The following is a 21,566-nucleotide window of genomic DNA, read 5'->3' as shown; positions in this document are numbered from 1 at the left end:
ATGGGATGCTGGGAATTGAACCCGGGTCGTCCACGTGCAAGGCAAACGTCCTACCCGCTGTGCTATTGCTCCAGCCCCTCATCTACCTCCCTTAGTGCCACATTCAGGCTCCACATTCAGTCCTTCGGGAATTTAGAGCCCTGACCTGTGAATGGGGACAGGCAGGGAGCCCAGCTGTTGCAGCGATTGGTAATGAAAGGACCTAGGCAGGGGAAGGGTTTCTGGATGACCCACTTCACAGATGGGAAGGCTGAGTCTCTGAAAGGGGTCTCACCGGTCTCCGTGACAGACCCAGATCACACACACACACACACACACACACACACACACACACACACACACACTGTGCATTCCCGTTCCTCTCTCCCACAGTCTCTGATCTGGGCACTCTGAGGGATTTGGGGACCTTCCACCCCACTGTGGGGAGCAGGACACCCGTCTCTGTCCTTTGGTTCCTTCAGTAGAGCCAGGCTGCCCCGCAGTTTCACATCCTCAGCCCCTCTGCTGAATCATGCGGAACTCAGGGCTGGTGCCCAGAGAGCCGTGCCCACCATAACATTTTCCGGGGTCAGTCTGGTGGGGCTCGGCCCCCTCAAGGGCTGTTTCTCCAGCAACCCACATCCTCCCATCTTTAGAAATCACCACCTCGAAAGGTGGCAGCAAGCACAGAGCTGGGGCGTCCCGACTCCCCCTGCCTCCCCCCCCCAAAAAAAATTATCCCAAAAACCAAGAAGTCTCCTTTACCTAAATATAGTTTTCTTCTGAAAACCGTTGCTAAATGGCTGTGTTTTCCTCGGAATCCGTTCTCCCCTGGTGCCTCCTGACGTTGCCGCGTGCAGAGGAAGGTAAACGCGTGAAATCAGATGGTGATTGCTAACAATGAAATTTGGGCTCATAAAATCAAGGATATTATTCAAAACGGCGAGGTAAATTAGTCTCATTCATTCTGAGGGGGCTAGACTCAGGGGTTGTGTGTGCCTTCTTTAATTAACATGCTGAAAAGATGTTCTGATTAGGATTATTAATGAATGCAGTGAAAATTTTTGCTGCTTGTACGGCTTCTGACACAGACGGTTTCCAGAAACCATACCCCTCCTTTTTTTTCTTCTTTTTTTTTTTAATTCCCACAGATTCCTTACATGGCTTGACAGATGGAGTTTTCATCTTTGAAGCTGTTTCCACAGAAGATAGCAAAACCACGCAGGGCTATGATGCTATTGTTGTCGAACAATGGACCATTCTGGAAGTAAGTGCAGATTGGCAGCGGGGCAGCTTCTGTCTGACCATGAGTGTTCTAGCCGCCCTCTCGCTCTGGCCTGGGGGGCCACTTATCTCCTCCCCGCCAAAGTCTGTGGAGCTTGGAGGAGAACCCCTTCCCTCTCTCCTCACACTCCTACTCTTCCACCCCTCTCCCCGACTTGGGGAGTGTGCCTCACTTTCCCCTCCCTGTTAGAAAAGCAGTGTGTGTATCCCTCCGGGGTAAGATTCTTCTTTCATTCCCGAAAAGTCCAAGGGACGTGAGCGGCCTCGGAGATAGAACAGTTTTTAGCGTTAGACCCTCTAACCCCTTCTACCTGGTGTCTGGAAAGGGAAGCGCAGCCCACCACCCTCTTCACTTTCCACGAGAAGCCTACCAGGTAAGTCCCTCGGGGCCTTTTATGGATGGGGAAACTGAGGCCCGCCAAGCTTAGGTCGTACGCCGAGGGCTTCACATTCTGTGCTGAGGTTGCCTCGGAGAAGCATGGCACACGGGGCGGAGGGCTTCCTCAGAGGAGACCCAGGGCCCTTGCAAAGGTGTTTCTCTGGCTAAGGGACTTTCTTTCTTTCTTTCTTTCTTTCTTTCTTTCTTTCTTTCTTTCTTTCTTATTAGTGAAACACCATGAGGTACAGTTATGGACTTACAAATTTTTGTGCTTGGGTTTCAGTTATACAGTGATCAAGTACCCATCCTCCACCAGCGCCCATCCTCCACCACCACGGGTCCCAGCATCCCTTCCACCCCCCATCCCCCCCATCCCCCCCTGCCTCTGTGGCAGGGCATTCCCTTTTGTTCTCTCTCTCTCTCTCTCTCTCTCTCTCTCTCTCTCTCTCTCTCCTTTTGGGTCCTGTGGTTTGCAAGAGAGGCATTGAGTGGCAATCATGTTTGGTCTATAGTCTACTTTCAGCATGCTTCTCCCACCCTGGGAGGATCCTCCCAACACCCTTTATTTGGTGCTCCCTTCTCTATCTGTGCTTCCTTTTCCCCTAGCACGTGTGGCTGGCCTCCAAGTCATGGAGCAAAATTCCTGGTACTAATCTCGGCCACTTCTGGGTGTTAGTCTCCCATTTTGTTACTTTATGTTCCCCAGATGAATGCAGTCTTTCTGTGTCTATCCCGCTCTTTCTGACTCATTTCGCTTAACATGATACTTTCCATGTAGTCCAACTTGTATGTAAATTTCATGACTTCGTCTTTTCTAACAGCTACATAGTACTCCATTGTGTAAATGTACCAAAGTTTCTTTAACCAGTCATCTGTTCTTGGGAACTCAGGTTTTTTCCAGATTCTGGCTATTGTAAAGAGTGCTGCAATGAACAAACAACTGCAGATGTCACTTCGACTATACATTTTTGCCTCTCTGGGATATATTCCCAGGAGTGGTATTGCTGGGTCAAATGGGAGATCAAGTTATAATTTCTTGAGAATCAGCTAAGGGACCTTCTTAATGAGTGTGCCCAGGCACATGAAGTGTGAAGGAAGGAAGCAGGGATTGGTGTGCAGAAGGGTAAATTTCTGAGTGCTCTAGAGAAGGCTCTGACAGAACACGGAGTTGGCGTTATTGGGGGGGGAGAGGGGAGGGAAGGGTCTGCTGCTCTTTGGAAAGAACCTGAACCATCACCTCACTGGAAGCTCGGGAGGAGCAGAGAACCCGGGAGCCGGGTGGCTCAGCACAAACAAGATGGGGTGTCGGGCTGCTGGGGACCCACCTTCCTCTGAGCAGCAGCAAGAGAGAACTGCTCGCAAGAGAGCATCCAAAAACTCGGAAAGCTCCCAAACTAGCAACGGCAGAAATGTCTCCTGGGATCTGAACTCCTGGACCCCCAGGTTGAGGGGAAAGCCCTCAAGGATGACGAGTCTGGGATCAGGCCCCATCATTATTTTTTTTCTTTTTGGCGTCACATCCAGTGATGCTCAGGGATTACTCCTGGCTCTGCACTCAGGAATTACTCCTGGCGGTGCTCGGGGGACCATATGGGATGCTGGGAATCAAACCCGGGCCGGCCGTATGCAAAGCAAATGCCCTACCCACTGTACTATTGCTCCAACCCCAAAACCCCCTCATTTACTTTCTCCATGGCCAACGTAGACTTGAGGTGCAAAGAAAGGGAGCTTCATCTGCAGTATAGAATCTAGTGTGGGAGTCTCGCCCCCACACACACACCCCTGGCGTGACCCTGAATTTCCTCCACTGCCTGGGACGCATGGCAGAGTGGCAGCCTCAGATGGTGGCTGACAAGCTGCAGGGCTGAGGCGGGACTGAGCCCTGGGCACCCCGATATTTGGGAACTCTGGGCTCTAACAGCCAGCAGCGCCTGGGCATGGGCAGATGCATCAGCAGCTCCCAAGATATGTGACAATCTTGCCTTGAAGGAGTCCTTTGTGTTTTCCCGGGGAAGGATGGATCCATGGTCATGTTCCAGAAGCTTCTGAAAGAGCCTTTTTCCAGAAGTGGTTCTGGGAAGTGATGGGCCATGCAGGTTGTGGCCTGTCGGTTGAGAGACTCAGGGCTGGGACCCCGTGAGCTGCCTCCAGAGCCCTGGGGAGGCTCCCAACTACAGGCTGCTTCAAGGAGCAGTGACTGAAAGAACCCTTGGGCCATCGGCTTCTTGGGGTGTCAGTGGCTGCTGGGCATAGCCCCGGCTTCTCTGTCTCAGGCCCTGGAAATGGAATGTGACCTTAGTGGGTCAGGAGAAGGGAGAGTGTGGCCCATTTAGGGAGGCCGAGAGGCTCCACAGTAGAATGGGGACCCCTGAAGAAGGACACCGCGGTCTTCTGAATCCAGCCAGAGCTCAGCTGTGACTTTTTGGGGGAAAGAGGAACATTTACTCAGAAAGGTTCCCTGGTTCCTGGTTATGCTGGTGGGTTTCCATTAGGTTTCTCTGTCAGTTGTCTTTCTTGTAAATATTTTTAAACTTTCCTCATCCCAATCTCTTGGGGTGGTATTAATCTATCAGAAGATGTGAGTTCAGATCATTCCATCCTGGGGACACACATACCCGCAGTACCTGTGACCTCCCTCTCTCTCCCTCTCCTTCTCTCTCTCTCTCCCTTCCTCTCTCCCTCTCCCTCCCTCTCTCTCTCCTCTCCCTCCCTCTCTCTCTCCCTCCCTCTCCCTCTCTCTCTCCCTCCCTTTCTCTCTTCCTCCCTCTCTTTCTCCCTCTCCCTCTTTCTCTCCCTCTCCCTCTCTTCCTCCCTCTTTCTCTCCCTCCCCCTCTCCCCTCTCCCTCCCTCTCTCTCCGCCTCCCTCTCTCTCTTCCTCTCCCTCTCTCCCTCTCTCTCCATCCCTCTCCCTCTCCCTCTCTCTCCCTCTCCCTACATCTCTTTCTCTCTCCCTCTCCCTACATCTCTTTCTCTCTCCCTCTCTCTCCCTCCCTACCTTCCTCTCTCTCTCCCTACCTCTCTTTCTTTCTCTCTTTCCCTCTCCCTCTCTCTCCTCCCTTCCTCCCTCTCTCTCCCTCTCCTTCCCTCTTTCTCTCTCTCCCTCTCCCTTCACTCTTCCTCTTTCTCCCTCTCTCCCTCCCTCCCTCTCTCTTCCCTCTCCCCCGACCCCACCTCTCTTTCTCCCCTTCCCCCTTCCAAGACTGGTTTGGGTTTTCCTCTACAGAATTCTTGGAAAGAAATCATTTTTCAAAGACCTCTGATGGGCCCTGTTCCGCACCAGCTTGCGAGACCAATTGCACGCTTCCCAGCATCCCATTCACGGATGGTTTCGGTCGTGTTGGTAGCTTGGAATCGGTGCTGGTGGAAGTCTTCTGCAATTGAAATTGTCGAACACTAAAAATCATGATTCTCTGCTTCTCCTCCTCCCCGCCCCGCCCCCGCTCCCCCCTGCCTGAGAGCTGCTCGAAAGCATTTCCTGGCATGCCACCGAATTATTTCGTCATTTGTCACCCTTTTGGTACTCAGGTGTGGTTACATCCTGCTAGGCGGAAACACCGTGTCTGAATTTTTCTGACAGTGATGACAAGTGGATTAATGATGTTGTTGTTCCCAGTTTTCCCTGCACGAGTCTTGGGTCTTACTCTCTCCGGTGTCTTTGGAGAATCCCCCAGTTTCCCTCGATGGAGGTTGTGTCTCTCAAAGAGTCAGGAGGGTCACTGTCTTCTGGATAGATGACAACCCCTGGTGTGCAGGATTTTCTTCCTCTTTGCAGCTGAGGTAGGCGACCTTCAGGAGTCAGCCCACAGGTCACCTACCCCAGAAAGCCTTTCAGGAATAGGCCCATAGGTCATCTCCTCTAGGAAGCCTTCCAGGAACCAGACTGAAGGTCACCTCCTCCAAGAAGTCCTTCAGGAGTCATCCCACAGCGTCACCTCCTCCTTTCAGACTCTTCGAGAATTAAAGACCACTCCCCCTGTGTTCTCCTGGGGTTCCTATTGTGCTCATTGTTATTGATTTATCCATCTTCCTCCCTTCACTGTGACTCTGGCCTGGAATGTCTGCAGCCAAGGCACCCAGCAAGTGATTCCTGAATTGGGTTCAAGGCCTTTGGGTTCATTCCCAGGGTGGACCAGTTTCTCAGAATGGAGCTTGAGCTATCTGGAGAGCTTTGTAAAACCCAGGTATGCAGGCTCTGTTTCCTGACTAGAGGGTCCTAGTCAGCCCACTTGGAGAAGCTCCCCCTTCAGGGACCCCCATTTACACAGCCATGTCCCGGCCAGGACAGGTCTGCCCACCGCCCTGCTCTTTGAAAAGGCCCCGTGAAGCCAGTTGGGCCCACAGCCCTCCGCTTTCCCCATGGACCCCACAGCATCGGTCCAGCCTCACCGTTTCCTGGGGTTCCTGTTGTGCTCATTGTTATTTATTTATCCATCTTCCTCCCTTCACCCACGGAGCCAGCAGGCAGAGCTGACCTGGGCAGTCCCAGGACTGGGCAGGCTAGCGAGGGTTCTGAGGGTAAGAGCTGAGCTTGTCTTGACCAGCTGTCTCTTTTTCTCCCCGATGGAGCGGACTTCTCCCATCCTGTGTGTATCACCTGAGCATTGTTGCATCATGGTCCTGTGCAGATGTGTGGCTCCATAAGCCTCACTTACATACGCACACACACACACGTACACATGCATGTGCATACACACACACAAACACATACACACACATGCGCGCGCACGCACGCATATCCTAGTGCTTTGATTCCCAGATGCTGAGCTAAGTGGAGGAAAGTACACTTGTGTTTCTACCTTGTCTAAATGGGGACACTGGCAAGACCCTCTCAAAGCTGATGACAATGAAAAGCGACGCCATGGAACAGTTCCGAGTGCCAGGCCGGGCCTCTCAAAGGGCATTGCCACTTGCTTTGAGCTGCTATTGGCACTTAGGAAGACCCTCTGCCTGCCGCCTTGATCTTACTCCAGAAAAAGGCCGAGGAAGTTGGGCTTCGGGGGAGTGTGGTGCGTCAAAGGCAAATGTTTGAGTCCGACTCGGTTGGAAACTTCAGGCCTACAATGAAAGGCTGTTGTGAGTCCACAGATTTGCAGCAGGAATTTTGTTGACTCTGAGCATGCCGTCCAGTATGAATGGGATGGGTAATTCTTCCAAGGAGCGGAGGGGCCTGTCCTTCTCCCTGGGGCTGCCATAAAGGAGCACAGAGGCCTGGCAGCACTTGGAGCTGATGGAGCACGTGTGGAGGCTATTGGGGGGATGGGGAAGGCCAGTGAAGGAACCCCCGAGCCAGTCCTGACTTACAGATTCTACTTTCATAGGAACGTCATTAGCCAGACTTCGATGGGAAGAGAGGAGGGTTGTGTCACACCCAGCGGCATTCAGGGCTGACTCCTGGTTCGGTGCAGTTATCACTCCTGCTGGGGATCCTGGGGACCAGGTGGAGTGCCAGAAGTCAAATTGGGGTCAGCTGCGTGCAAGGCAAGCTTCTTAACCCCTGTTCTCTCTCTCCAGTTCTGCCCAGTCTTTTTTTGGAGGTGGGGAGCTAGTGGTTGAATTCCACCTCACCTCTCTCAACTGTTCTGCACCCATGTCCAGGCTCTTGGATTCTGTCCAGCCTGGTGGACATATGATTCCTCTTGACATGATTTTCCCTTTTTCCCTTTTCTTGTTCCCAACGCTCTCTCTCTGTCTCTCTGTCTCTATCTGTCTCTGTCTCTGTCTCTGTCTCTGTCTCTCTCTCTCTCTCTCTCTCTCTCTCTCTCTCTGAGTTTATCTTGAAGTAATGCCCTTTGCATTCACTATTGGTTTCAGTCATCTCAGTTAGGACTCCCGGGGATGATAACAGATCTCTGGAGGCCACCAGCCTTGCTGTTGCATGCTTTCATGAGACAGGGCTGGCGTCCTGGCTGTCAGCTTGCTCTGTGGTTCTCGGTTCTCCCGAGCACTGGCCAAGTGTGTTCTGGTCTGCCTGCATTCGTCTACCCTCTGGGGCCGCCCTCAAGACTTGGTCACAGGAGGCTCTGCCTCTCCCTTGACCTCATTTCTCTGGTCCCTGAAGCCCTAACATTCTGTTCTTCCCAAGGGATCCAGTTGCTTTGTTAGACCCATTTGGCATTTTTTGCATTGCCAAGGTATGTCGGGTCCTTTGTTCGGGTTCTGAGGTCACAGCCTTGGTGGCCAGAGCCTGTGGTTCCCCTGCCTACCTTACCCCCACTCGGATGGAGGAGAGGCTTCCCCGAGCGATGTGTCCCAGGAAAGGACCAGCCAGACTAACACCTACGTCCCACGATGTCACCTCGGCATCATTTCCTGCTCCCTCCAGCCCTGCACCTGTCGTGGGGGTGGAGTCACCCAGTTCTGTGGGACCAGCATCCAGTTCTGCAGGACCAGCGCTCACTTCCGTCACTTTCATCCGCCCCTGGGGTTCCCCTGTGGCTCTGACAGTGGTCCCCCCAGGTGGGGTGCGTGGTTACGCCTCCTTAGCCTCCAGCTCCTTGGCTTGCTGCGTCCCAGGGCGCGTTTCACAGTTGGGAGGTTGCCCTCTCTCTGTCCCACTCCTGCAACGGTCACTGTGTATTGTCCATAGACATGTATGTTACATATCTGAATGCTATCACATGTCCGGGGACAGAGGCAAGGGTCCAAGCTGGGAGAACCAGGCTCCTTCCTTCCCTCCCCTCCCCCACGAGCAGGCCGGTCACCTGAGGACACAATCAGGCCACGTCCCTTTCCCAAGTCTGACCCGCCGCTCGTCAGCCCTTCAGATCTGACTCTGCCCTGTACATCTTCATCTTGCGGGGCCTGAAAAAGCCCCAGACACGCCCGTGGACACAACAACGACTGCAGGAGGAAGGGTCCTGTGTGACCCTTGGCTGGCCGGGCCCTTTTGTGAGCAAATAGAACCTTTCCCGGAACCCTCCAAGCCAAGGGTCTCTGGACTCCTATGGCAGGGCACTCTGGACTCAGTCAGGTAGGGGCTTTGCTGGGGCTGGGGGCAGAAGCAGCTTGTTGGTGGCAGGGGGCACTCCCGAGGCCAAAGAGGACCAGAATTGGCAGGAGAGAAGGATGCTGGAGGGGGAGAGAGCCTGGCTCTCGTCTCTGTCTGCACATTAGTTTCTTCCCACAAACACAGTTGTACTGAGTATATAACTCCCTCCACGTCCAAAGCTTAGGCAGCTCAGAACCTTCTCAGTGGGGCCTGAGAGGTAAATCACATGCACCAGACTCTGAGTTGGGTCCCCAGCATTACAGATGACACTTCCCCCAACCCCCGCAAAAAATAATAAATTATTCAGGGATTATATATATATATATATATATATATATATATATATATATAGAGTTCGATTCCTCTGCCCCTCTCGGAGAGCCCGGCAAGCAACCGAGAGTATCTCGCCCACACGGCAGAGCCTGGCAAGTTCCCCGTGATGTATTCGATATGCCAAACACAGTAACAACAAAGTCTCCAATGGAGACATTACTGGGCCCGCTCGAGCAAATATATATATATATATATATATATATATATATATATATATAGCAGGGACAGATATTTAGTGCCTTGTATGTGGCCAACCCTGGTTCATATCCCTGGCCCTGCCTAGGGTTCCCTAAGTACACCAGGGAGTCATTCCTGAGCACAGAGCCAGGAATAGCCCCTGAGCACCCTTAGGTATGGCCCAAAATTCTTCAGCAACTGTCTTTTTATTTTCTGCTGTGTGTCATTGTGTGGTAGTGATGGGTGGAGACTGGGCAGGAAGGATCTGTTTCTGTAGCTGGAGGCAGTAGAGCAGTCATTCACACACACACACACACACACACACACACACACACACACACACGTCTTCTGCACCCACATAGTCTCCTCCTTGATGTCAGTCTGCCTGCGGTATGGTGGGACACCTCCAAACTCACCAGGAACTTTTTAAAGCTGATGAAGACCTCCGGGGACCAAGTAGCACCTGACTTGCAGGGAAGATGGGCAAGTCCTGGGCCGTAAAACAATCAGTGCAAGCCCCATTGCAGCGTGAATGAAGCAGTAATCCTCATTGTAATCAAAAAGGCTTGATTCCACTTGCTTCCAACTGATTCCCGGGCCTGTCCCTGTCTCTGTCCTGTCCTGTCCTGTCCTTCTTCCAGTGTCTGTCTGTCTGTCTGTCTGTCTCTCTCTCTCTCTCTATCTCTCTCTCTCCTCTCTCTCTTACCCACCACCCATTATCACCTCACAGTTGCTGTCATTCACAGATCCCAACGGCCTGAACTAGGTCCTCTATTTCCATTTCCACTCCTGCAGGCTGGGTCCACACTGTTTCCTGCGTAGGCCCAGTGGCAAGCGTCCCCTCCCGAGCTCATTGGATCGTTGCTCGCTTCCTTGCAGCTGAGGGACAGAGGTTCTCGTTGCTTGCCGGCTACTCCTCAGGACAGCACATACTCCTCCTCGGGCCTTCCATGAGCCCCTTATAAAAGCGTCGTAGATGCCTAGAGTCTGGGAGCCATAGATGAGGATAGAACAAATGCTTAAGGCAGGAGACCGCTGACTCTGGGGGCTGGACTGTCTGTGCTCAGGGGAGATCTGGGCCTACTCCCTGCCATGTGCTCTGTTTGAAGTGCCCCACACTAAAGACTGCGTCAGACTAAACAAAATCCAGGACCTCTGGATTTTGGGGTGGAGAGGCAGTCTCAGAAGGAGAGTTGATTTGGAGAAGGTCTTTATTTATGGGCCCAGTGCTGCCTGCTCGGGCCTTGTCCTGTGTTACAGCTTTTCTGTTGGTGTTTGTAGAGAATCTGGAAGGAGCCTGGACCCGGTGGACCCCCAAAGCTGGGAGGCCATGCACCCTGCTGGGTGGACCTCGGGGTCTGCAGAACACAGATGTTCCTGGACTCTGCAAAACCAGCAAAAGCGGGCATGGGTGGAGGGTCAAGGAGGAAGAAAGTAGTCAGTGATAGAGACGTTCAAGGACATCTTTGAGTCTAGGTGAGTTTGTGGGCAAGTTACTGACACCACTGTAAACCAGAGCTGCCTTTTTCAAGTTTGTCCAGGGGGCTGTGAGGTTTCTAAATTAAACTTCAGCTGATGTTTGTAGAAAATATCCTACCACTTAATTTAAAAGAAGGCGTGGGGGGGGCAAAATAGGATTCCTTGAAAATAACTTATCTAGATTCTCTTTTGAATAGGTTTCTGACTTCTTAAACCCCTTGGAATCTCATTATGTATTAGTTTATAAATCTTGGATCAAAACCAGTCCAATAAAATGTAATGGGATACATTTAAGTATTAAAAAAAAAATCAATTGCACTTAAGTTAAAAAAAAAACCAATGATGGAGAAAGGAGGATACTTGATTTGACATCAGTTCTAATGAAAGAGCATTTAATACGGGTCAGTGCTCTATCTTCTGCCCCCTTCCAAATGCTCCAGAGGCCCGGGCTGTGACAGAGTAGGAGCGTCCGGCCGACACCCTTTGTTGATCTGTCTTCTCCTCTGCGGAGATCCTGTCACCCCTCCCGTCCTCTCCTTTGACTTCCTGGAAGGTATTATGGGGTGGGGGGGGGGGGAGCAGGGGTGCAGGTCTGAGGGTTGGGTTTTCCTGTGGAAGTGACCAGCACCCCCCAGAGCCCAACTGGAAGTGCACTTAGCAGGAATGGCATCCTGAGAGGACACAACTGAGGGACTTACGCCACATCCTTGAATTCTGGGGGAAAGAGTGACCGGTGGGTGAGAGCAGCAGTTACCATGGTTATAAGGAACCCCAGACTCACCCGCAGTGCCGTGTGCAGTCACCCTTTACTTGGTTAGTTTGGGGGCCATATCTGGCAATGCTTGGGACTTACTCCTGGCTCTGCACTCAAGGATCACTCCTGGTGGGACTTGGGTCTATATGGGGAGCCAGGGATCAACCCTGGGTTGCTTGCATGCAAGGCAAGCACCTTAACCCCTAGACAAGCTCTTCAACCTCAGAGAGGCTCTTTCTAGACCTTGTTTTTTCCCTAAGGAGTAGATGAGATGGGGGAAATGGGGGACTAGGGAGGGGTTGTAGAATGGTTAAAAACCATTGGCAGGAAATTATCTGAAGAATAAGAACGTGGGGAATCCCATCTACTGCCCAGCACGTCTAAATTTCCTCTCATTCATCCAGCCTGGTGGTAGATGCCCAGCTGGACAAAAGCAATCTTTGCTTAATTGTCAGCCACAAACCGTTTCCAGGTCTATTGGCAAGGACACTCCCCGTCCCCCAGGCTCACCTGTAGCCTTCACCCCACCCTGCGTCCCCTGCTTGTGCATAAAACACCAGCATCAGAAACCCCCCATGAACCCCACCCCCACCCAAGTGAGCAGGCAGGATAGGACCATGACTAACAGTCAACATAGCATTAATCACAGTTTCCCTCCCGCGCGCACAGCCGCCCTTCCCTTCTGTCCTGGCCAGCACCGGCGAAACTGCAGTGTCCGGTCCCCCCCCCCCCCGCCTCCCACCGTGGCCCCCAGCATCATCCAGGCTCCGCTGAGGGCCTCATTCTTAGCCAGTGTGTGCTCTCTCTGCAGACAGCCCCAGCCCTGTGCGTCTGTGCCCTGGTGCAGGCACCAGAGCCGCGGCCTGGCCGTGCCACCCCGCCGGCTCCGGCTCCATCCAGAAGTGCGTTATCTTGCACATGCAGCCCTGGGACCCAGCCAGCTTGGCACGCGCCAGGCTTGGGGAATAGCCGGGGCAGTGTCTCAGCCAGTCGGTCAGGCCCGGAGTGGGCGGTTATCTCGCCCTCCCAGGGCACGTGGGTAGCCGTGCTGGGCCTAAAGGAAGGGCCTCACCCGTGAGACTCTTAGGCCCTGGGTGTCACGGGAAGTGTCACAGAGATCCCCGTGGGTCTGGCGTGGAGGAAATGGAGTCAGCTGGAGGTCTGTCTGGGTGTGCCAGCGCGGTGGGTGATGAAGAAGGGTACCACTGAGTGGGTCCGGTAGTGCAGTAACATTTCATCCCTCAGCTCAGAGTAGGGGACCATCACAGTGATTTTTTTTTCCTCCCTGACTTGCACCCACTGTTTAATTCTTCCTCACGGGTGAATTGTGTTTTAGCCTCCCACCTAGAAAGAAGCCCACCCCCATGTCTCAGCGGGTCAGGGTTAAAGTTCAACATGGCCAGCCTGGGTATGGTTCATTTGGGCGATTCTGTGGATGGAGCTGGGCCCTTTGGGCTGGGCTCACCCTGCATTAATCAGGGGCTGTTCCTGGCTCTGTGCTCTGCAGTGACCCCTGGCGGTGCTAGGGATGACTCCCGGGTGCTGGACCCCTCCATCCTTTCTCTGACTCCTCACCTGTGTTTTGGATGTACCTGGTGGGGGCTGCTCTTCCAGTGGCGCCCGTGACCTGTCGGCTACTTGGTTGGGTCACTGGTCTGTCACCATCCCACAGGTGAGCCTCGGAGCATGCGTTTGAGAGGGCAAATGAGAACAGTTGGGTGCCGCTGGGCTCCTTGAGGGAACTTCCAGAATGTTCTTCTACAAAGTCACAAGCAGCCAGCAGCAGGCAGGGGGCCTGGAAAGAGACTGGACCTTCAGGGGCAGAGCTGCAGAATCTGTGTAAAGAGGCCGGGATGCAGGGAGGTAATAATTGAGACCACTTTTGCAAATAACGCGTCCCCAATAATAATAGCGGTTACTCTCATTATCGGGCCGGGCACTCGGAGGGCTGCTGCCGCACTCGCCTGCAAGAGAAAACCGGGCGAAGATGTGAATTGAGCAGCAGGGGTGAGGAAAGAGGCTTCCTTTCCAGCCATCGGTCCCTTTTCTACTACATCTGAGCACTAAGCTTTTTGTGTTGTGTGTGATTTTTTTTTTCCTTTCAGCTTATTCTCTCTGAACACTGTGAAAGCCAAAGTTGTCTAAAATGAGACCAAAGGCTTTCTTAGACTCTATTATGTTAGCCTAATTACATATCAGCAAAATGTTTTTCTGGGGCATTGTGTGTAAAACAAAGAGGAAAACAAAATCTCTGCTGCCTTTGCCTGCACTCCCAGAGGCGAGGGTCCCCTATCCTTCAAGAGGCCTGGGGGTGCGGGTGGGGCTTCAGGCAGGCTTCCCTGGGACTCGCAGGAATTCGAAAGACAAGAGGGGAAAGTGGTTCTGGAACCTTCCATGGGGGGGTGTCCTTCACGCTCCCCCATCTCCCAGCTCCCCTGCAGCTGGGACCACACTGCAGCCAACATCTCTGTCCATGTTACCTGGCCCTTTAGGATCCTGATGGATTCACTGACTCTCCTGTAATGTGACCGCCAGGGTGGAGCCCAGGGCCTTGGACTGTCCAGGCCACCCACTCAAACCACATCCACCCCACCTGCCTGTGTGGCTCAGTGTCCACCTGGCTTTTGCTAAGCACAGATGGGATGTTCTGTCTTTCCAACATGGGAGAGATCTTTTTACTTTTTCTTTTTGGGTCACACCCGGCAATGCACAGGGGTTCCTCCTGGCTCTGCACTTAGGAATTACTCCTGGAGGTGCTCAGGGGACCATATGAGATGCTGGGAATCGAACCCGGGTCAGCCACGTGCAAGGCAAACGCCTTACCCGCTGTGCTATCACTTCAGCCCCATGGGAGAGATCTTTGCAAGACACAGCGACACTTGGATTTTTTTCCCAGTGCCCTGCGATGGTGGCTCGGCCAGGATCAAAGCAAGCCTATAAGTAGCCAGAGCCCACGTGCATGGCCTATCCTCCCTCCCGGCTCTATCCCTCAGCTCCGATTCTCCTGAGCCCCCTGAAGGCCCGGGATCTTGCTCTCCCCGGGAATTTAGACTCTGTTATGTTCACGACATAATAGAACAGGACAGGACAGGAGGCCTGGCTGCAGGTTTCCTTCTTTCTGCTTCCCACCCTGGGCAGAGCCCTACCGGGGCAGTGATTTCCACCCAACTCTGCTGACTCAGGCCCACAGAGCCCCTCACGGCAGGGCCCGAACCCAGGCAACCTCACACCTCCTGGAGTTTTCGTCTCTGCTGCATGGGCAGCATCTCCAGCTCTCTGCCTCTGCCCTGCCACTGAGCACTGGTTTCCAGGTGCCGCTGTCACTGACAAATGTGACTCAAAATATGGCTGAAGCCACTGGACGTGGCCATTTGTGTTCATTAAGCCACACTCAGAGGTAAGCCAGTAGTGGATACGTGCCAACATCCGCGTGTTTAAACAACACCGAGTGTATCCTTATCCCATTCTGGAGGTCTGACGGCCAACATGGATCTTAAGAAAGTAGAGTGCAGGTGTTCACCGACCTGCCTGCTGTGTTGTGGGTGGGTTGGTCTTGTTTGGGGGGCTTGTTTGGTTTTGTTTTGGTGCTCAAAGGATCAGGCCATGCTGGGGGCGTTGAACCCAGGCCTCCTGCCTGCAAAGCGTGTGCTTCAGCCCTGGGAGCTCCATTTCCCACTCACAGAGCTGTTCTCCAGACTTCACGAGAGGGTCTGCCCCTTGCTTTTTTCAATTTTGAGAGTCTAGGCCATGTCATCGAACCTGTCTCCATCCTCACTTACTGTGACAATCAGGCTGCATCTCAAATGGTAGAGCACATGTCTGTGTTATGTAAGAGGTTCCATGTCTGGCACCATATACCAGGAAAAAGGGGGGTGGGGGAGAAGTGTGTCAGCTCTGACTGCCCTCCTGCCACTCTCTCCTAAGACCTCCCTGAAGATGGTGAGCCCATCTCAAGCTCCTCCTAATGCCATCCCATCTGCCCAATCCTCTTTTACTTTTTTTTTTAATAGTCACCATCTGTTTATTAAGAGCCAGGGATTGTGTCAGAAACATGACCAGATAATAAATAACAATAAATAGTTCTATTGGTAAATATGGGTCTGAAATATTACATCAAAAATTACTTAAAACTCTCCTTTTGAAACACAAAATGATTTATCAAAAATGATGTCAGTTTACAAGATAATCTGGAAATGTTTAAATAATGTGTGATTATATTTTAGAAATATTTGTAAATAAATGTTAATAAAGTAAGAGGGCAATAATGACTAATAATTTTTTAAAATTTTTTTTGTTTGTTTCTTTTTTACAGTTGTAGATTTACAATTTTTTGTGCTTGGGTTTCGATTACACAATGATCAGATACCCATCCCTCCACCAGTGCCCATTTTCCACCACCATGGATAATATCCCCCCACCCCCATCCCCCCATCCCCCCCTGCCTCTGTGGCAGGGCAATCCCCTGTGTTCTCTCTCTCCGTTTGGGTGTTGTGGTCTGCAAAAGAGGCATTGAGTAGCAAACATGTTCAGTCCATAGTCTACTTTCGACATGCATCTCCCCTCCTGGGAGGATCCTCCAAACACCCTTTATTTGGTGCTCCCTTCTCTATCTGAACTGCCCTTTTCCTCTAGGATACCCGGCTGGCCTCTAAGTTATGGAGTAATCTTCCTGGTGCTGATCTCAGCTATTCTTGGGTATTAATCTCATACTTTGTTACTTTATATCCCCCAGATGAATGCAATCTTTCTATGTCTATCCCTCTCTTTCTGACTCATTTCGCTTAGCATGATACTTTCCATATTGTACCACTTGTATGTAAATTTCATGACTTCATCTTTTCTAACAGCTACATAGTACTCCATTGTGTAGATGTACCAAAGTTTCTTTAACCACTCATCTGTTCTTGGGCATTCAGGTTTCTTGCAGTTTCTGGCTATTGTAAAGAGTGCTGCAATGAACAAACAAGTGCAGATGTCACTTCGACTATACATTTTTGCCTCTCTGGGATATATTCCCAGGAGTGGTATTGCTGGGTCAAATGGGAGCTCAATTTCTAATTTTTTGAGAATCGTCCATACTGTTTTCCAGAAGGGCTGAACCAGTCGACATTCCCACCAACAGTGAAGGAGTGTCCCTTTCTCGCCACATCCACGCCAGCATCGGTTGCTTTTGCTCTTTTGAATGTGGGCCAGTCTCTGAGGTGTGAGATGGTATCTCATTGTGGTTTTGATCTGCATCTCCCTGATGATTAATGATGTAGAGCATTTTCTCATGTGCTTTTTTGCCATTCGGATTTCTTCTTTGAGAAAGTTTCTGTTCATTTCATTGCCCCATTTTTGGATGGGGTTGGATGTTTTCTTCTTGTGGAGTTTAACCAGTATTTTGTATATCCTGGATATCAACCCCTTGTCAGATGTGTATTCGGTGAATATCCTTTCCCATTCTGTAGACTGTCTTTGTATTTTGGTCACTGTTTCTTTGGAGGTGCAGAAGCTTCTTAGTTTAAGATAGTCCCATTTATCTATCTCTGTTTTCACTTGCTCGGCCAGTGGCGTGGCATCTTTGAAGATACCATTAGCTTCAATGTCATGGAGGGTTTTGCCAACTTTATCTTCAATGTACCTTATGGTTTCTGGTCTGATGTTGAGGTCTTTAATCCATTTTGATCTTACTTTTGTACATGGTGTTAGGCAGAGTTCTGAGCCTATTTTTTTGCATGCAGCCGTCCAGTGATGCCAACACAATTTATTAAAGAGGCTTTCCTTACTCCACTTCACATTACTTGCACCTTTATCAAAGATCAGATGATCATATGATTGAGGGGAGATGTCAGTGTATTCAACCCTGTTCCATTGGTCTGCAGTTCTGCCTTTGTTCCAGTACCATGCTGTTTTAATTATTACTGCTTTGTCGTACAGTTCATTTTCTTTTTCCCAAGAATTGCTTTAGCTATCGTGGGGGCTTATTGTTCCATATAAATTTCAGGAGTGTTTGCTCCATTTCTTTGAAGAATGTCATGGGTATCCTTATAGGGATTGCATTGAATTTATACAATGCTTTTGGTAGTATTGCCATTTTGACAATGTTAAGTCTCCCGACCCATGAGCAGGGGATATCTTTCCATTTCCTCATGTCCTCTTTTATTTCCTGAAGTAGCGTTTTGTAGTTTTCTTTGTACAGGTCCTTTACTTCCTTAGTTAAGCTGATTCCTAGGTACTTGATTTTCTGGGGCACAATTGTGAACGGGATTGTTTTTTTCATGTTGCTTTCTTCTCTCTCACTGTTTGCGTATAGGAAAGCCATGGACTTTTGGGTATTGATTTTATAACCTGCAACTTTACTATACGAGTCTATTGTTTCTAGGAGTTTTTTGGTGGAGGTTATTGGGTTCTCTAAGTAGAGTATCATATCATCTGCGAATAGTGAGAGCTTGATTTCTTCCTTTCCTACCTGAATGCCCTTAATATCTTTTTCTTGCCTAATAGCTATTGCAAGTACTTCCAGTACTATATTGAACAGCAGTGGAGAGAGTGGGCATCCCTGTCTCATCCCTGATCTTAGAGGGAAGGCTCTCAGTTTTTCCCTATTGAGGATGATGCTTGCTGTAGGCTTGTGGTAGATGGCTTTAATTATGTTGAGGAAGGTCCCCTCTATACCCATTTTGGCTAGGGTTTTCATCATAAAAGGGTGCTGGATCTTGTCAAATGCTTTCTCTGCATCTATTGATATAATCATATGCTTTTTATCTTTTCTTTTGTTGATATGATGGATTATGTTGATTGATTTTCGAATGTTAAACCATCCTTGCATCCCTGGGATGAATCCTACTTGGTCATGGTAAAGGTAAAGGTAAAGGCCCTCCTGTTGATCGTCGATTTGCTCGAGCGGGCCCAGTAACATCGCCATTGGAGACTTTGTTGTTACTGTGTCTGGCATATCGAATACTCTCGGTAGCTTGCCGGGCTCGTCATGGTGTATGATCTTTTTGATGAGTAGTAGGATTCTATTTGCTAGTAGTTTGTTGAGGATCTTTGCATCTGTGTTCATCAGGGATATCGGTCTGTAATTCTCTTTCTTTGTGGTATCTCTGTCTGCTTTTGGTATCAGTGTGATATTTGCTTCATAGAAACTGTTCAGAAGTGTTTTTGATATTTCAATTTTGTGGAAAAGCTTAAAGAGCATTGGGAGTAAGTCCTCTTTAAAGATTTGGAAGAATTCACTAGTGAATCCATCCGGGCCAGGACTTTTGTGCTTGGGGAGACTTTTTATTACCATTTCAATTTCCTTGATGGTGATAGGTCTGTTCAGGTATTCCAGGTCTTCTTGGTTCAGCCTTGGGAGTCTGTAGGAGTCTAGGAATTTATCCATTTCCTCGAGGTTTTGATGTTCTGTGGCATAAAGCTTCTCAAAGTACTCCCTGAGGATCCTCTGAATTTCTCTAGATTCTGTTGTAATGACCCACTTTTCATTTCTGATTCGGTTTATTAGGGTTTTCTCTCTCGCTTTCTTTGTGAGTTTTGCTAGAGGCTTATCGATCTTGTTAATTTTCTCAAAGAACCAGCTCTTGGTTTCATTGATCTTTCAGATTGTTTTTTGGGTTTCCATCTTGTTAATCTCTGCTCTGAGTTTTATTATTTCCTTTCTCCTGTTCGGGTTGTGCTCCTTTTTTTGGTCCTTTTCCAAGCTCTTAAGCTGTGAGGTAAGGTTAGTTATGTGTGCTCACTTCTCCTTCCTGAGGAATGCTTGTAGAGCTATAAACTTTCCTCTTAACACAGCCTTTGCTGTGTCCCATAAGTTTTGGTAACTCATGTTCTCATTTTCATTCGTTTCTAGGAATCTTTTGATTTCCTCTTTGATTTCCTGTCTAATCCACTCGTTGTTCAATAGTGCACTGTTTAATTTCCAGGTGTTTGATTTAGTTTTCTGTTTTTGTGTGTGATTTACTTCTAATTTCAGCTCATTATGGTCTGAGAAGATTGTTGATACAATCTCTATCTTCTTAATTTTATGGAGGCATGTTTTGTGGCTCAGCATGTGGTCTATCTTGGAGAATGTTCCATGTACGCTTGAGAAGAATGTGTATTCAGCTTTTTGTGGATGAAGTGTCCTGTATATATCTACTAAGTCCCTTTCTTCCATTGTTTCCCTCAAATGAAGTATGTCCTTGCTAAGCTTGAGTCTGGTTGATCTATCAAGAGGTGACAAAGCAGTGTTGAAGTCTCCCACTAGTATTGTGTTGCTATTGATGTCTTTTTCCAAATCTATGAGTAGTTGTTTTAAGTACTTTGCTGGTCTCTCATTAGGTGCATATACATTTATTATTGTAAGTTCTTCCTGTTGTACAGATCCTTTGATCAATAAGAAATGGCCTTCACTGTCTCTTATGACCTTCCTCACTCTGAAATCGATGTGGTCTGATATTAGGATGGCTACCCCAGCTTTTTTATGGGAGCTGTTTGCCTGTAGGATTGTTTTCCAGCCTTTGACTCTGAGTCTGTGTTTGCTTTGACTATTGAGATGCGTTTCTTGCAGGCAGCAGAATGTTGGGTTCAATTTTCTAATCCATCCTGCCACTCTATGTCTTTTAATTGGTGCGTTTAGCCCATTGACATTGAGAGAGATTATTGTTATGGGATTTTGTCCCATTGTTCTGTTAAAATTTGGTGTATTTGAGGGGGCTTTCTTGCCTTAAAGTAGCCCATTTAGTTGTTCTTGTAACCATGGTTTTGAGTCTATGAAGTTCCTGAGCTGTTGTTGTCTGTGAAACTGTGTGTTGTTCCTTCTATTATGAATGAGAGTCTTGCTGGGAAAAGTATTTTTGGGGAGGCATTTATTTCATTGAGTTTTTTCACTATGTCCCACCACTGTTTTCGGGCCATGAGGGTTTCATCAGAAAAATCAGCTGTGAATTTTAAGGATGCTCCTTTGTAAGAGATTTCTTTCTTTGATCTTCCTGCTTTCAGAATTTTGTCTCTGTCTAAGGTTTTGGTCATTTTGATCAGAATGTGTCTTGGGGTATTTTTATTCGGATTTCTTCTAGCTGGTACCCTTCGCTGCCCAATCCTCTTCACCAAGAAAGGTAGCCCCAGGCCAGGGCTCCAGAAAGTGGATAGAGGCCTACCGTGAGGGCTGTTCTCATCCCAGACCATTTCCTGCCTCCTGGACAATAGCACAGGCTCCCCACCCATGCCAAGTCTTGAATGAATCCTTCCGTCCCTGTCCCCCTTACCTGGCAGGCTAGGTCTCCCGGGCCCACTGGGTGGATGAAACATAACCCACTCAGCCAGCCCACGGTAATGGATCCTTGGGTGGTCTTCAGAGCTGGGCTGGTGCCAGCAGGCCCTCCAGGGAGTAACTTTGTGCATTTGTCATGTTTAACATAGAGGACCAGTTCCCAGCAGTGAGGTTGCTGGGTCAGAGGGTAAACGTATTTGTAATTTCGAGAGATACTGTCAAGCCGTTCTCTGCGAGGTTGGAACAGGATGCCCTTCTGCTTTTCATGTTTGAGAAGGCTTGCAGCCCAGTGCCTGGCAACAAACAGCTGTCAGACTTAAGTTTTTCCCGTATGATCTGTGAAAATAGGGTAGCTCGAGGCACTTTTAATTTGCTTTTTCTTTTATTGTGCTATTTGGCCTTTCTTTCCATGTGCTTAATGGCTATTGGAATTTCCTTTTCTGTGACTCTCTTCCTTCCCTTACTCATTTTATCATTCGGGTCACTGTGCAGTTTTCTCATCAAGTTTTAGGAAGTCCTTTACAAAGATTGTCCTTTTGTGTCATTTATCTTTTGCTGATTGAATTTGTCTTTTGTCATGCAGAAGGGTTTTTTGTTTTGGTCACCAAATTGTTATATGAGTGTGTGTGGGGGGGGTTTGGGGGCCACACCAAGGGGTACTTAGCGCTTAGTCCTGGCTCTGTACTCAGGAATCACTCCTGGCAGTGCTCAGGGGTAAGATGCCAGGGATTGAACTCATGTCAGCTGCATACACCTTACCCTCTGTACTATTGCTCTGACCCCCAAATTTATAATTTTTACTTTATGGCTTTGATATTCTGAGTTATTTTGAAAAGACTTCTAGTCTGCCCTGTGAGAATTAAAATAAAAGTGGAAGGTTAGACCCAGGCATCCGTTTCTTCTCTCTTCTGAAAAACCCCAGTGAAATGATGCTAAAGAAATGATGAATAGGTTACAT

At 49.4% G+C, this 21,566-nt stretch overlaps 1 protein-coding gene across 2 annotated transcripts in view; it reads left to right on the top strand.

Moving 5' to 3' along the window:
- RFTN1 (raftlin, lipid raft linker 1) overlaps positions 1-21,566 on the top strand; it is a 228,637-nt gene that overhangs the window by 190,476 nt on the left and 16,595 nt on the right. For both annotated transcript variants that reach the window (XM_056129331.1, XM_056129332.1), the window contains exon 7: positions 1,131-1,246. In XM_056129331.1, the coding sequence (XP_055985306.1) occupies positions 1,131-1,246 (116 nt within the window). The remainder of the gene's footprint in view (positions 1-1,130; positions 1,247-21,566) is intronic.

Source organism: Sorex fumeus, unplaced genomic scaffold (assembly GCF_029834395.1).
Source record: "Sorex fumeus unplaced genomic scaffold, SorFum_2.1 ptg000072l, whole genome shotgun sequence".
In the NCBI taxonomy this organism is placed as follows: domain Eukaryota; kingdom Metazoa; phylum Chordata; class Mammalia; order Eulipotyphla; family Soricidae; genus Sorex; species Sorex fumeus.
Note: the sequence above shows the minus strand (reverse complement) of the source record. Positions and strands in the feature narration are given on the sequence as shown.